The sequence below is a fragment of the Eleginops maclovinus genome, chromosome 22 (genome assembly GCF_036324505.1).
Source record: "Eleginops maclovinus isolate JMC-PN-2008 ecotype Puerto Natales chromosome 22, JC_Emac_rtc_rv5, whole genome shotgun sequence".
Classification (NCBI taxonomy): domain Eukaryota; kingdom Metazoa; phylum Chordata; class Actinopteri; order Perciformes; family Eleginopidae; genus Eleginops; species Eleginops maclovinus.
In genome coordinates, this window is record NC_086370.1 from 10,704,023 (window position 1) to 10,721,000 (window position 16,978).

The window sequence follows — 16,978 nt, forward strand, 5'->3', positions numbered from 1 at the left end:
AAGGACATAGGTGGTTCTAAAAGAGACACCTGGCTTATTTCACCTCAGGTACACATAGCAGGCAGCAGCTTGTTGAATAGCAAAACTTTCCATCTGCAAACTGTTATATCTTTTTTGATGCTCCGCCCATTAGTAGGGAGTGCCAAGTGAATTAGATGAGAGTCTGTGAGGTGAATAGAAACATGTTGTCAGGGCAGAGGTTGTATTTACAAGGTAACTACTGAACTTTTATAGTGCATTAACCACAGGCAGTGACACTTAGTTACATTATTTCTTACTTCATTTATTTACATCTGAACAAAGATTCAAGATACCTGATACCAGATATGAATCGAAGTGTAGCTGATCTTATAATTAAACAATGATGGTGGATGTTTCTTTTCAGTAAGGCCTAACTATTAAGATGGTCCCTCAACATTTTGCTGCACTGCTGGCAAATAAATGACTTAGCATTGACTCAGCAATTATAACTGAATGGCACAAAGCTAGGCTCAGTGTTACAGGCATTACATTCTAAGATGCTAGCTTTGCACTTCAGGGAATGCTTTGCAGGACAATAACACTGCTTTGATTAATGGTAATATTTATATATTATGAGGCACTTTATTTTGGTGCACAAGCATGAGCATGGGGTTGTTGATCTTGTGACTTGATTTATTACCATCCCTCAAGGGAATGCTAATAAGGCTGTATTAAAGCATATATAATATTCACTTGCAGTTTAATAACACATTGCTTGTTAATATATATTACCACAGTACACAAAATCCGGACTTGAATCAATACTTTTCATAATACTGTATTTTCATAGTAATATTGTATAGTTTGTGGATGCTATTACAATACTCATTTATTGTTACATCGGGATGCTAGTAGTAAGTTCATACTTTACACACACCACTACTCCTACAAAAGTAATTTTTATTGTTTAGCTTTGGTGACATTTAGAAAAATCAGGCATCACAGAAGAGAAATTATATTAAAAGGCTTCCTTTTTTGAAAGTTGAAAGCGTATGAACAGACCTGCATGTTCATTACCAACCATAAACACAGAAACAGCTGGTATCATTATGATCGTCTCAGAATAGGCATACTAGGTGCAGTTGTGTGTTGTGTGTGCACATGGTGGTGTGCAGTGTCTGAGCATGGTTTTCTGCTGTGGCAATATCAGCGCTTTGTGGCATCGTGGAATGACCAGCTGTCTGCCTGCCAGACTCTTGACTGTGTCACCCCACCCTCGTCTCAGGCCTCATGACAACGACCCAGTTCTCACAGATGTCCAGCCTTCACCTCGGCCCTCTGCCACACCTCACCCGGATGTCCAACCCCTGACCCCTCCCCTATCCATACTCCTTGACCGGGAACTCCAAGAGGCCTTCCAAGAATGTGAAGAACAAATGGCCTCACTGGGCATACTGAGTCCCTCTGGGCCCCCTGGCACCAAACCTGAGACGGTTCATAATGAAGGGAAGAAAACTGGAGAAGTGATGGTTAAAAAATCCAATGAGTCATCGTCACTGCCTCCACCCGCAGTCCAGCCAGGACATAGCAATGGTGGCCATGGAGACATGAGTATACACGGAAACAGTGAGGCAGCAAACAGTCGGACGGATACTGTTGTGTTTAGTTTCAGGGATTATATACTGGGCATTGAGAAAAGTGCTGTGGCAGGAGAGACGGAGAGTGACATCAAAACACAGAGCCTGGATAAGTGTTCAGAGATGAAGACAGAAACAGAGATAGATGAGCAAAAGGAAACACCCACGCATACACAATTAGAAACTACAGATTTATTGAGAGAAACCCCAAAAGATGTCGCCTTATCTGTGCAGAGAGGCGATTTAAGAGACAAACATGTTGATTCTAATGCAGCTGTTTTGAAAAAGAGCAGTCTAGATTGTAGTACAGTAATAAGCGACAAATGCACAGAGGTAAAAACAGAGATTGTAGACATTAAGAAAGAAAAGTGCAAAGAGTCCAGTGTTACGGACACAACAGAGAGCAGTTATGTTCGTTTAAAAGATAATCAAACATTATCAGAGATGCAGACAGAGACACAGACGGGGGCAAGAAATCAGGAGGATCAGGAGTCAAAAACAGACCACTCTCCATGTGACAAACAGGCCGGGCTGGACAAAAAGGCAAAGAAGAAAGAAAAAAAGAAACAAAGGAAAAAGAAAAAGATAGAAGAGAAAAACACAGAGACTGGTCAGAAAGCACAGTCAGAAGAACAACCTGAGAACAATTCAGAGGCTGTATCTCTCACAAATGTGGGAGCTCACACAGAATCAATGTCCCAGGCAGACACTCTGACTTTGATTTGTGGGCAGCAGCCTGATTGTGGGTTTGGCTCCAAGAGACAGCTGAGTCCCGAGGGAGAGTCCTGCCCCAGCCCCCCACCATCATCCTCTCATAGCAGGCAGGATCATCTTACTGACCTGGGGTCTTCACCTGTATCCAACCAGGCTCTTTATCAGAGGCCTCTTCAGTCAGAAAACCACAAACATGCAGACGCCCCATGTGATATTAATCACAGCTCAGAAGCAAGACCACAGCGGATGCAACATGCAACCGGAGCCGTCATCGACAAACCAGATATACCCATGACACATGTCCAAACTACAGTTATCAATCCAGCTGCTTCTACCGATAAGAGATCAGGTGCAGTTACCTCAGAGGCACAGATACTCGCATACGAGAATCAGAGTCCATTCTCCAAGAGGCAATTCTGTGTGGGAGAGAGCAGCGTGGAGAGTGCCCTTGAAGAGGCTTTAGTGGGGGTTGCTGCGTTGCCACTGGCAACACCCACGATGCCAGAAGTGATAGAAAGCAAGAGAGAGGGAGAACATGATTCACTGAAAACAGTAGCCACTGTAGCGATCGCAGAGAATGAGAAGGCAGTGGGAGAGAAAGGTTTGGAAGACATAGAAAAGTGCTTCTGCCCTTCATACGGAGAGGAAAAGGGACTCCCGGACAGCCTTGCATTAATCTGTTCTCAGGGAAAAGGTTCACTTGCATTCTCCGCCAAAAAGGGACAGGCTGTATCTGTGGAAAGCTGCAGCAGCAAAATGCCACACAACTCAGCTGAGGCTGATACGAAGGGACCGACAGAGACGAGTGTTCGCAGTGCAGACATCTCACCGGCTGAAGAGGGAGACAGAGAAAAGGAGCCTCACCACGTAGAAGCCTTTGTCATTACTTCTCCCTTGAGGATACTCACTGGTCCGGATTGTCAGGCGCACAGCGTTGCTGGATTGGTAGGAGGAGAAGAGGAGGAGGGAAAGAAAGGAGGGCTGGCTAGAGAGCACAGTTCATCCAGCCAGCCAGAAAGCTCTGCTGGTGGGGTGTCATCATCTGAGGCTGAGGCGTGTCCGCTCACCAATGTTGCCGAGTCACAGCTAGAGTCACACGCCTGGAGGGAGCCTATTGCTGCTATCTCTGAAAGCGTCTGCACCGAACAGGACCATCTCCCTCACCACGGCCAGCAGCAGCAGCAGCAGGATGGTGCACTAATTTCATCTAACCGGCAACAAAGCAGCAATGAAAACAGAGGGGTAAGGGCTGATCTCACACAGGACTCATCTATCACAGAGACAGAGAGCAACTACATCCAAGTATTCCTGTCTTCAATCTCACCTCAGCCTCTGACTACTACCCATCAAATCACAGCCAAGCGACAAGCGAGCAACGATCAACAGGTCCAGCCTGAAAATAGCACTGAAGAAACTTTCCAAGTCCAAGACCAGACCTCGAATAATAGAAGCGCTATGTCTGGAGTGGGTGTGTCCTTATGTGAAGGCAATAAAGGCAACAACAGAGTTCGCTTTGCAGACACTGTGAAACAAGAAGGCAATTCCTCTGTGAGTCTCAGGGGAATGGTTGTGTCGGCTATGGACTGCGCCTCTTTGCCCCCGCTGACTGTTCATGAGAGTTTGCACTATCCCGTGGTTGAGGCCAGCTTCATCTTCCCACAATTCCTCAACTTGAAGAAGCCAGAAATTACAACAAATGCATCCCCTGGTAAGGATGATCTTGCAAAAGAGAGCTCCTCCGATTTTCCAAAGCCACAGAAAGATGTACAGTCAGATAATGGGGCGATGGAGCTAAAAGAAAACAAGGAGACCATTAACAGCAACTTTGAGACAAACACAACGGATTCAATGTCTGAAGTTTGCTCAAAACAGCTTTTATGTCCAACTGGTGACCTTTCCCAAACAGCAGAAAATGCCTTCCCTGAGGCCAATCATCATAAAGCTGAGCTGGTGTCAGCAAATGTGACAAAGCAATTTGTGGCAGAAATAGACAAGGGTGCCGTAAAACCGTGTTTGTCAGCTGAAAAAGAAAGAAACGAGCTACATGCTGATTCTAAAAACACAGTTAAGACTGTCCCGCCTCAGGAGTCACCTTTAATAACTGATGAAGTTAACCAACAACCTCTCATCTCATGTTCCGTGCCTCCAGCTGATGATGTTACCTACAAGCCTTTAAGTGACGTCACCACTGAGCTACCTGTTGGGCAGCTCTCTACAGACCTTTACCCCTTTCTTCAGACAGAGCCTATTGACCTCAGTTATCAGCCTCCCATCCAATTAGTTCAAACCCCTCCTCATGGACTCCTCACTACTGATCCCATGGAGGCGAATGAGGGGTCCACTATTCCCTCTGCTGTTCAGACAAAGAATGAATCAGCAACTTCAGTAGTGACAGCCTCTGAGCAGTCAATTCCTATTATCGAGCCATGTGTCGGTAATTCCTTTGTGCTGCGGCCCCATGGCCCTTTGTTGAGTCATTTGGAGTTAATTTCTGACTGTGATATCTCTCTTCCTGAGAAGACAGATAACAGCGGCGCTTACGGTGACAGCGCCAAAGTCTCAGGAGAGGAAGATGGCAACAAGAGCAGGGAAATAACTAAACTGTCTGTTGCAAAGGATCTGGAGTATGATGATGTCAGCGTTAAAGTAGATGAGGTTTGTCCGAAGCTGGAGGATAAAAATCACAACAGGCAATCTGTCATTAAAAATGTAAATATTCAATTTTCACAAGAAAACAATCTGTCTCCTCTTCAGCCTCCTGGTGCAGTGGGTGTGCTGGCAAAGGATGATTCTGGTAACGTAATTTCTCTATCTCACACTGAGCCAAGCCCTATTGGCATTAAACCTGTTATTTGTGAAGCATCTATAACGGATGACCTCATTTATGTCAGCTCTGACCTGCCTACCAACAAGGCTTACAATGAAATTAAACAAGAGGACATGGGAGAGAAAATGGGAGATCCGACCTCCGTGCTGTTTGCAGAGGAAAATAAAAAAATGGAAGAGGCAACAATGGATAATCAAAAGGAAACTGCAGACAGCAGCAAGTTGCAGATAAGAGAGACATACACAGCACCGCAACAGAGTAATGAGCCAGACAAAGAAGCTGTGGAGGAAATAGGAGACCTGCAGCCACTGCATAAACATAAAGTAGAAATGACTGAATCGCTAATAGAGGAAATAAAGGAGGAAGGAGAAGGGAAGAGCCAGTCTTCCTCCTTATCTCCCAACAGACCTGTGGGGTCATCTGAGGACAAATTAAGTGCTGAGGTAGAGTTTGGTAGTGAACCTCGGACTGTTTATGACCAGAGTTTTCTCAAAACTCCAACAACAACTTCGGAACGCAGCTCTGCCAGGGACAAGGAACTCGATTTGACTGCAGCTCCTGACCAATCACAGTCCATAACTCAGCCAAACAGTTTTGCTAAGCAACAGCAGCGGCTTCTCGGATCCAGACATCCCACACAGGATTTGTCAGGTGGCTGTGTAAAGGGGGGAGAAAAGACTAACAGTAAGGCCATACAGAACCTAGCGCTGGCTCCCGGGGTAAAAGAGGGAGCAGAGGGAGGAGACGGCTCTGTTGTGAGTTTGTGTCAGTCAGAAAGAGGGAATGAGTTAACAGGTGATGACAGCAGTGGCAATGAACATGGGATAGGTTTGGAGAAAGGCAAGGAGGAGGGAGCCCAAGCTGCAGCAGAGATTGACAGTGTTTATGTGCCATCTCACCTAGCCAGTGATGTAAATGAGAATAGAAAGGCTGCTCAGAGATTTGCTTTGGCTGACACCGTAGCCTGCTCTCATGTAGGTGAGACCAGACAGGGGATGGACGAGAATAAAAGCCCCGCTTTAGAGGTAGTTGGGTCAGGTACAGACGCTGAGTTTGTGAGGGATCTTTATGTTAAAGGTCAGCAGAAAAGCAATCTATCAGCTGCCTGTCAAGATCAACATGAAAAACCCCAGACTTCAAAGAACAATGCTGTGTCTGTTGAGTCTTCATCACAGGAACAAGGGACTGCACCTTTCCAAATTTGTGTTTCATCAAACGCCAGCACAGACAGTCATTTCATTCACGCAACAGTTTTTCCAAGCGCAATCCAAGCTGAAGAAATGCATACAATAATATCCAGTACTCTGGTTCTGCAACCAGGAAGTGTGGGAAATGATTTGAGCCCTGTCCTGGCTGTAAAAATCCACAGTAGTGAAACTGAGGAGTGTGAAATTCAGGATACTGTGTGCAAGCCTCTCGAGGTACAAAGTTCCATAAAAACATCAACCATACAAAGCAGCCCGGTAGTACAAACACCCATAAAAGGCCCTGATGTAGAGGAAATAACAAAGGAAGATAAAGCAGCTTTGGATGAAGAGAAAGTTAGCAGCCAGGGGAAGGGACCAAGTGAGATAAAAGCGAGGAACAATGAGGCAGTGAAAGAACAGGAGGTCATTAATCAAACCGGAATTGCTAAAGGCAATGGCTCATTCGATGTTTCTAAGGCAACAGAAAAGGGTATAACAGATACAAGCACTCCTGATGATATCACAGTTCCATCTGTTGTTTCGTCAGTGCGCCCTGAAGATGTAGCATCGCCGTCTACCCAGTCAGAGGAGCCTCGTGATCAGGTGTCAAAGCCTGGAGCTGATACTGTGGTAAACCCCATCGTTGCTGCTCCCCGCTGTGAAGGAGAAACCCTTGTTGAACATAAGTCTGTGAGCGCAGAGGCTGCAGAGGTGTCAGAGAGTCCTGGTCCTGCATTAACAGCCAGAGAGCCAGAAACAAACTGGATACAAGCTCTAAAAGAAGCTGCATCCCATACTCAGAGTAAACAAGAGACCTCAAGGTAAATACAAGAGCATGTGTGTGTTTCAATTTATCATATGAGGAAAACATTCTAAAGAACTCAAGGTTTATAAGAAAAGCATACAGACTTTACAATGATAAAACTATGTTAATGGGAAATGAATACTGTGAACTACACCCTGAGTCTGAGAGGTCAGTGGAGGTCAAAATGGACAAAGAAGCATGTTAGCATGCCGTCACACATATCATCTTAGATCACAAAGAGAAAAGCACATGTGAAACCACCAACCACAACTTAAAAAATTATGAATTGGGTAGAAAATTTGAATTTATTTTAAAATGGGTAATAAATAATATATATTTGATGTAGTTGTTTAGAAAATTATATACTGCATCAGTTCTTTCTTTAACAGTAACAGTATGTCCAGGGCTTATTTAGAGTGATATTACAGAGAGCAGCATGACAATGTATATGAATGAGGAGGTAAACACAGAGCTGCTTTTTGTTTTGATTTGAGGCCCGGGTCAGATGACTGTGCCTGTGGAAGTCTAATGGAAGAAATGCAGCCCTTTATATTCAAAGGATGACATCAGCTGGGATATCGTTCCTGCTCTCCAGAGCAAGAATGAGCCTTTTCTCACACTGCTAAACACAATGGAGCTACACAAACACACACATGTACCTACAGTACTTCTCTAAAAACGCACGCAAACAAACACACACACTTATATACGGATACGACCCCCTGTATAACCACACAAACACACACATTTGTCATTTGTCAGTCATTTCTTGTGCATGTGCTGTAAACAAAACAACAAATCTCCCAACCCCCTCTTCTGTTGTGTTGTTTTTCCAGACCCCTCCAATCTCTGGAGTCTCCTCAACTAGAGTTTCTAACTCCAGCTGAAGAGATAGCTGCTCCTCCGAAGCAGGACAAGATCCCACCGCCGGCTCAAGCAGTGGAGAACACAACAGAGATCCCCCCTCTGACTCTTGTGAAGAAGCTATTGGATCTTCCTGAACCATTAAAGAACACATTAGAGCTACCAGAACCAATACAGAGTCCAAAAGTAGAGGTTCCAGAAGAGGAAAGGAAAGTAGAGCTCTCAGAACAAACGAGGAAAGTAGAGTTCTCAGAACAAACGAAGAAAGAGATAGAGCCTCCAAAAGAGCTCCCAGAGCCAAAAGGTGAGCTAGTTACTTCAGAAATAGCGAAGGATCCAGCTGAGCTTGAGAAACCAATAAAGCCCATTGAAGAGCTGCCAGAGCCAACGAAAAATGAAGACCCAGAACCAACAAAGACTGCAACGGAGCCACCAAAACCAGTAAAGGAGCTGACCAGTGAGCTGCCAGCAGAGGAGCTAGTGGAAGACCCGGCCGAGATCCTGCCTGAGGAGCCATTAAAAGTGCCAGCTGAAGAAACCACAGCCACAGAGACAGTCCAGGATCCTGCTGAGGAGCTGCAGGACAGTGGGTAAGTGGTTTGGTTAATCATGGGATTAACACATAATGAATTATGATGAGTGTTTCCAAAAGTCTTTCTTTTAACAGCAAACAAGAGCAACTTCCACTCATTGTCCCACTGCAGAGTTTTCAGTAGAAGCCTACTTTACCAGTCTGTGGAGCAATGTTTCCCTACAAGTCTGCTCCCAAGGGACTGTTCTCTTTACAAACTCTGGATTTAAAAAACAGGTCCTCGTAATCTTCAATCGACTGAAATCTAAGGATTAATCCCTTTACAACAACATGTTAAAGGGGAGACTGGTCATTTGTGGTTTACTGGGTTTCATACAGGAAACCAGACATGAGAATGATTTATAAATGGCTTTTTAGACCTGATAGCTTTCCTAAAACATATAATAACATGTCTTTACAGTGATGTATCTGAGACATTTTATTGTAGCAAACCTGTTTGTGAAACGGAGGACTATAAGGGGGCCATGTGCTTTACAGCTCAGCAGCTCTGCCTGTCACACATTAAAATGGATTTCCACGCGCTTTGAGAGTACCCTCGGTGGCTTTGTTTGGCTTTCATTCACTTCTGGTCGCTTGTTGCTGTCTGCATCGATTTACCAGTTTCTGCTTGGACGAATCAGACGCAGAATCACTGATTTGTGTAACTTTGGTGAAACCTCAGTAAACGCTTTATGTTTACTAAGATCAATAAACATAGTTAAGTGGACTTTCATGTGGGAATTCAGTATTTATTCAACCATTTTAAAAGCTCTTCATAGACCATCGGAAAAATGGATATGCCACATTATTGTGCAAGGTTGCGTTGTGAGAGTGTTTTTCCACTGTATTAACTATGTGGATATGTCTTTTAGGATATTCTATTTAAGATAAATCATTGCTGCTAATTTATTTTCACTTGAGCTTGAGCTTTTCTTAGTTATCTGTCTTAATTGTCACTCTCTGCTACTGTTTGTGGAATGCCCAGGAGCCATCCCACATGCCAGTGAAGCACTTGCTGCTTGTCAGTCACAACACTTGTCCCATCACTGCTGTTGGAGACATAGAGGCTTGTTTTAGGGAGGGGAAGTGACTGCGCTATTTCCATAGGTTTCATCAATATATAAAGTTACACTTGGGTGCGTGTACCAGAGTTTGAAATGTGACTGCATGTTCAATGACGTGTGTGTGTGAGTGTGTACATATGGTTTTTCCCCGCCCCTAGAGGCTGTCCTAGCTGTCAGTCCTGCTCAGTCTGTGCGGCTTTGTGAACTGAAGCCTGTAGTGGGAGGAATTCGGGCAGGCACTCAGCCCCACTGAAGTCATTTGCACAGACCAGACAGAGTGGAACAAAAGCCTGAGTAAAGAGAAACACTCAAGCATGTGCTGAGGTGTGAGACAGAGTCAGTCAGAAGCACAGGCAGAGGAGAGAAGGACTGGGACGTTCACCTTTTGGCTCTGCTGTTTCTGAATTCAGCAGGCGCTCAGCAGAAGTGTTTTCCATCACTTACCTTTAAACAGCCCTGAAGGCGTGTGTTGGATTCCTCAATGGCTGAACTCTGGGTAAGTTGACAAGAAGTAGGTGCCCTATTTTCGTTGGCGTTCTTGTATAAGTCTCTCCAGGTGGATGCAACAGATGGTCTGTAGGTAACTAGTGCTAATTACGCTCTGTCTCTGCTGACCTCACCACATGGGAGGAGGGTAGAGAAACATAGAAAGACAAAGAGGTAGATGGCAGGAAAAGAAGGAACAAAGTTGCGAAATATACCCTGTACTTCAACAAAAAATTCAACAGGTTAGAGCATGTTGCGCTCTTCTTCTCCACTTGATAATTCACTGTTGGCGAGACATGCCAGGAGTAGTTATACTATGTCAGACTACAGTGTGAGTTCTCCAATAATCTTTCTGGTATCATAGACTTTAAGTAAACAATACAATCATTATGGGCTTGGCAGAAAATGTTAAGGGAGACTACTGTGTGACATGTTAATGTGCCATAGTACTTTTATAGATGTTATACAACTAGTTCTAATAAAATCTTTTGTATAGCCATTTTTTCCCTTGAAACACTAAGGCGACTGTGACTACTCAGCTTGGTATGTAGGATATTTCTCATCCATGTTTTCAAATAAAAGGAAGTAGGATGTGCCATGGCCAACACTACTGTAAATAGACTAGTTGCCATGGCAATTGTAGGCTCATGTGCTTCTCTTGCCAAGTAACGTAGAAAATCTGTCATTCATTCAACCACACTCGACTGACTTTATGTAATAATTCACTCGATGTTGTGGAAGAAGATAATTTGTTGATTGTTTAGGAAGTACGCGTTTTCAATATATACAATGTGATCCTTAATGTGTAGTGTGTGTGTGTTTGAGAACTGCTGGCTACATGACAGAAATGGTCATCTCATCGTTGCAGCGCTAGAAAAAGCAGCTGGTTTTATTTACAACTCTGTTTATACTCTGTTTATCATTAAACACCCTGCCTGGACTTATTGTCTCTTAGGTCCAGCTGCTTCCCGTAGATTTTGCTAACTGGTGCGTGTGTGTATGTGTTGAATACAGTACAATCAAAGTCCCTTTTGTTTACTTAATGGTCATGAGAAATTAGGTTAGAGAACTGGGTTTGTTATCTGGACTGTTACAGAAAATGACGGCTGTATCGCTCAACTGACCTTCTGAAGAACTGCTCATGAATCTGAATCACCACCAGTAAGAAAAAACGGTTTTGGACAGCCTTCTGGTATTTATGCCAAAACTACACTGATGCGAAAGAGTGTGTTGCTGAAAACTGCACATGTGCTCCCCCTCACACACTGTTTCAAGTTGGAAAGCTTCTGCTGTTAACCTCAGTGGGTCAGCTGCCATTATCCCCACATAAAACCCACTGAACCAGTAAATACTCTACACTTGTGTCCAGGTTAATCTTATTTTCTGCCAATTGTCTTTTCCTTATGCGCTTGATTTATCTTTCTATCTGCTCCATAGCAATTTGTGTCCATCTTTGGAGGCAGCAGCGAGTCTTATGACGGTTTGCTCAGACTGTGTTGTGACTTGGTTATTTCTATTTCCAGGCTGCATGTGCCAAGTTGGCCACAGATGCTGACATATGTATAGCGTTGGCCTGCTGGTGTAAGTCACCGACTGCGGATTCGTAACGAGAGGAATGGGACCAAATAAAAATTCATGTATGGATTTGTGGGACGTTTTTCTTTTCATGGAACCATCCTGCCTAGAAAATGATGTAGTTTCAAGATGAGATGATTGGAAACAGACTTGTGTCAGATGTAAACTTTACCTTGCTACGCCCTTAAGAAAAGCACACACGCTCATTAAATATTATTAAGTTCTGACTTTACTGGAGACAGAATTGGAGGATAACAGAGCTCAGTTTCAGTGTGAAATGGGCTGGAGAGAAGTTTGGAAAATTGAAGCTCAGTGGCAGCAGCCGACCGGATGCTTCACTTCTGTAAATGTGTTTTAGTTGATGGAGGTTTTGTGAAGCTCTGCAGAAGAGGCTACTGGGGTATTTTTAGAGCTAAACAGGAGGCATGCCCCAAGTGGGGAACAGCTGCATGGGCGTCCATCGCATTGCCTGTCAGATTAGAGAGCCTACCACTCCTGATAAGACCAGCCTGGATCCGGGCCAAATCCACTCCACCAGGTGGCCAATGATGACAGAGCCAGACATCTCCACGCAGGCCTCTTCACTGCAAAGGGCATGTACTGCAAGCAAGGGAAACATGGAATACCATGTACAGGGACTAATGAGAGGGGTTACATGTCATTTAAGTGACAAAGTGTTCTAAGGATGTTAGATCTCTACTTTGAGGTACGTTTCTACCTTGGTTCATTTCTGTAGAGGGAAGTGCAGTGTGTTGTCAGCAGGCTTTCTGAATCTCCATACTTGGCCTTCTTGTTTCAGCCTCTCTGTTGATGTTTTGCGTTCCCTCCCCTGCAGATCCTCCCTCACTGAGCAGACAGAGAGAAGTGAACGTGCTCCTTCGTCTTCCCAACCTCCTGCATCTGAAAACCACTTCCTGCCTGCCCTCCCTCCTCACCTCCAAGACACCACAGAGTTCCCCACTCCTCCTCCCACACCCCCGGAGAGATACTCACCTGAAGCAACCCCACCTGCATCTCCCGGTTTTCCTCCCCCTCCTCGTCCTGCTCTGGACTCTTCTCCTGTACCTCCTGCTTCCCAGAGTGACGTCCCCTGTCCTGCTTCTGAACCCTACCACCTTCCTTTAAGGTATGAACATGACCTCTGCCTGACTATGAGCTGACTGCACTCATTTTTTCTGTGTATGTCGAATGTGTGTCGGTTTTCTTTTATGACTCTGCTCTGCTTTGTTTGTTACACCTCACAGTAGATTTGTCCCGTGGTGACACTAGTCCATTTAGCCTGTTTGACGAAAAGTAGCCATGTCCTTATCCTTTCAAGCCCAATTCAGGTCAAATTACAGCATTAAATGGACTTCTGGCACACTGAAAAAGCTTTTTGATGTTTATTCTCAGAGCTTCAGAGGAAGAAAATACTGGAAATGCAGTCAACCATGCTTTTTCCTTTTTTCTAACTTAAAGAAATAGTTTGACATTTCAGAGATTAAGGTTATTATTTTTTTCAGAGATTAAGGTGAGGTTAGATGGTTTATATAATTCTCAAATTCTATATGGTAAATCTGAAGGCAGACAGGTGGTTAGCTTAGCTTAGCATAACGACTTAACGTTTTTCTTGTGATGATACAAACAAGATTTACATTTGAGTGAGTTTAAGGTAGCTAGAAGGTATATTTAATTTAAACTTTGGACTGAACCAACCTAGGATTTTCCCTCCTGTTAACAGTCGTTGTGCTAAACTAGGCTAAGCCATCCCTCTGCTTATTCATAGACTACTTCATATTGACTGTACAGAAATGGAAGTGCTGTTGGCATTCTAAAGGCAAAGAATCAGGAATCTGTTTTTCAGAAACCCCGCTGTGCATTTTTTACTTCAGGAACTCATAACAAACAGGATTTGCTATGTATGAACTTAAAACTAAAAAGCATCAGGCTAAAATGTTTATAAGTAGGTGTTTCAAACATTACAGCATTAAGTAAAGCACTTACATACCACTCTTATTTAACATAGGCGCTTTTACAACCACACGTTTCATGGAAAATGTCTTGCCCTTTAAGCTGCTTGTGCATTACACTAGTGACTCATAACACTGAGGCTGATGAGATTTAAATGTTCTTATTATTTGGCTAAACACAGTTTCCCTTCTCATAATACTCAACATTCCTTGACAATCATACTAAGCTTTACAATTTATCTCAAAGACTTACTTTTAAAGGGGGAATGACTCAGCCACTTTTACAGTGGGTGCACTGTCATTCACAACCAGCAGAGGGGGCTCTCCCTTCAGGGTATGCAGTGTTCATGTTGTACTGCCAGCCTGTGTCTGCACCCTGCTGTTTGAATCCTGCAGGTATATGAAAGCAACACAGGGACACACACCTGAGCTCATGTATCTCTCTGAGCATCAGTGTTGAATGGGAAAAGACGGTATTGTTTTCTGTGTAGATATTTTGCTTTTGACTTGATACTCTTTGGCTTTCTATATGCCATTTCTGTAGAGGGAAGTGCAGTGCAGAAGAACAGCATTTTGAGAAGGCAAGACTAGCACATTTTTGTTATATTATTTATGATATCAGAGAGGACTGTTAGGTAGTGGTTGAAGGAAGGGGGGGGGGGGGGGGGAGAGAGAGAGAGAGAGAGAGTACCAACACATGCAGCATAGCCAGCTTTCTGACTGGCTTTCACACCTTATTCTTGTTGCCTGCAGACACACAGGACCAACAATGGCAGAACGTGTGCAGGTGTTAAGTATTTTTTCACTCTTGTTTATTTGTTTTAGAATAAAGCTAGAGCAGTAAAACATCACTTTTTTACTGTTAATAACGTAATGCATTTCCCGTAGAGCTCCTCAATGATTCATGTTATTAGATTATCTTCCTCAAGGGCACCTCAGCTGGGCAAATGCTTGCCAGCCCACGTCCTTGAATCCTCTTTCCAGTTGGAAATTGGCCCCTTTACAAAACGATAATCAAAACATTAGTCATTCAAAAACCAACATTAAGAGTTGCATGAGTAAATTAAATCCTTTTATGATATGAAAAACAACTCAAGGTTTTCTTCTGTTGGTAATTATTCTTAATTATTAATATATTAGTAACTCCCACACATTTTGAACTCATACTTTTAGTCATGAACAAAGTAAAGAGTACATCAGTTCTTTCATTTGGCTGCATTCTCCTGAATAACAAAAAACAAAATCAGCTTCATCCTAAATTTGTGATTATTCTTATAGCACCCTCTTTCTTATGTTTGACAGTGTAGAGAAGCCATATAAAGCTCTGCAATTGAAAATATTAACCAACTAACCCTCCTCACATGTTCTCCCTATTATCTTATCTACAACACACGTCAGTGATTACGATCATTTGTTGATGGGTATCATAAGCTTTCCAGTTTATGTTCCCTGATTACTCCACTGATTGCTTTTATCATCGGCTTTGACGATAAAGAGAGAAACAATATCACACGATTTGAAAATGTTTTATTGAGATGTACTTTGAATGCGTACAGATGAATGTATGACAGTGAATGTTTTTCAGATACAGCCTCTGGGAATTGATTCCCTCAGGGATTGTTTATGGGAGCGATGCAGGCTTTTCTTGGCAAATGAAGAACAAAGCTCCAGGCTCTTGCTCTGCCTGATCAGCAGATGTTCAGGACTGCAGATCACTGGCCAGGGTCTTGTCACATACATCTCTACTACAAATATGTATCATACAGGTATATATAGAAATAATGAGGATTAATCAAACCATGTCTTTAAACAGTATGTAACTTGCAGAGTTGCTACACTGTCATAATGTGCCTTCATTTGCTTTTTTTTTTTTTTACCACCCACAAAGACCTGTGGAAAGATTTTGTGATTGCAATAGCGTCACAACTGTGCAAGCAAGATTCAACCACGAAACTTCTGTATATAAGATCAACAATTAGGGTCAAGTTGGGCGTGGTCTGAGCAACAGAGGCTTATCCTTCGAAGTCATGGCCTCACCCCTAACTTGACTTCCTAACTCTTTGCAGGTGTGTCTTTAAGATCCAAATGAAAGCTGAGTTGAATGATGGATGGAGTCCAAATAAATGCAACAGAAGTAAGGGGTAACTGGGTCAGGCAGGTGTGATACCATCTCAAAATTGTCTCAGGTTGGATTTCTTTCTTGCTTTTGTGGTTTGAATGATTTTCGATATTTGAGTTTAGCAGGGCTGAATTAAGGGGGATACTGTCTGTTTTCCTGGATTAATTTGAGCCTTTGGTGATTTTGAGACCTTACCAGTGAATCAGAATCATACTTGAACTGTCTCGACTATCACAACTCAAGTTTTACTTTAACAGTACTGAATATTAAGGTTATATTTATTTTGTCTACGGACCTGCTTTACTAAAGAATGTATTTCCATTAAGCTTCAATCTTCACCCATGAAACCACCTATGTTCTACACCATTACAGTCTGCACAGTAGCATGCACAGTTATATTCAAACCCCCTTGCAGGCTTACACATATTTAAATCTAGTGATTCTGACTCTGGAGCGCTGTTATGAATCTTTCGGAAAAAACTGCCAGAGCCATATCTTCCAGTGCCTGAGTTTGTTGAATATTTTATTTCTTCATTTACTTCAGGCTGCAGTTGAAACAGCAGTGCAATGCCAGACTCTTAAAGTAGCAACCCAGAGAGGATGTTATTGTCAGCCATACAATGGAATAGGAATTTGTTCTTCACACATACATGCTTTACTGCCCTAGATACATCTTTGAGTTGGTATGGGGGTGGGGATGGCAGAAGCAATCAATATTTTCAGGGGTGTATGTTGGGAGTTGTGAGTGGGTAGCTATTTACTTGTCCCCTTGGGCTGTAAAGCATTGACCAACATGCCCATCCGAGACTAGATCACATCGATATTCTTTGTGAACACAAGTTAATGGACTTTATGTTTACATGAAAACACTCCCCTTTCAAACGGTGTTAGCCTAGGCATGATCACTGGGTTTAGTGTTAAACATGTTGCAGTAGAAGTGGAGATTCTGTGTCTATTGGCCGCAGGCAGGGACACTCCACCTCAACTTTTTTTCAATTGCTTCAGGCTGGACCTGCTATTGTAGCAAGCCCTCATTCCCTCACTTTCCCATGAGTGTACAATGGATTTCTTCTTCTCATATTTCCAATCCCTCTCTTTCCCATCGTTCCTTGACATTAAATGGGAAATTTGAAGAACCTGCTCTTATTTCCATCCCACAGGACACATTTGCTGCCCCTGTCACACACACACAGATGTCTTAATGAAAGGAAAAATTGCA

The 16,978-nt window shown here is 43.2% G+C and overlaps 2 protein-coding genes across 8 annotated transcripts in view; both read left to right on the forward strand.

Annotated features, from left to right (window-relative positions):
- The window catches only part of LOC134858431 (transforming acidic coiled-coil-containing protein 2-like), a 53,486-nt gene that overhangs the window by 10,145 nt on the left and 26,363 nt on the right, over positions 1–16,978 (forward strand). For 6 of the 7 annotated variants that reach the window (XR_010164960.1, XM_063874303.1, XM_063874305.1 and 3 more), the window contains exons 1-3: positions 2,707–7,147; positions 7,968–8,585; positions 12,527–12,817. Coding sequence is in view for 6 of the 7 variants with exons in the window: in XM_063874303.1 (XP_063730373.1) it covers positions 2,811–7,147; positions 7,968–8,585; positions 12,527–12,817 (5,246 nt within the window). In the remaining variant the exon portion in view is untranslated. Of the gene's footprint in view, positions 1–2,706; positions 7,148–7,967; positions 8,586–12,526; positions 12,818–16,978 lie in introns of those variants that run through there. The other variant, XM_063874308.1, reaches the window with a different exon arrangement.
- Positions 1,120–2,764, forward strand: LOC134859133 (protein split ends-like). Its single transcript, XM_063875471.1, has 2 exons — positions 1,120–2,661; positions 2,706–2,764. The coding sequence occupies exons 1-2, from the start codon at positions 1,146–1,148 to the stop codon at positions 2,762–2,764; spliced, it is 1,575 nt and encodes a 524-aa protein (XP_063731541.1). The 5' UTR covers positions 1,120–1,145.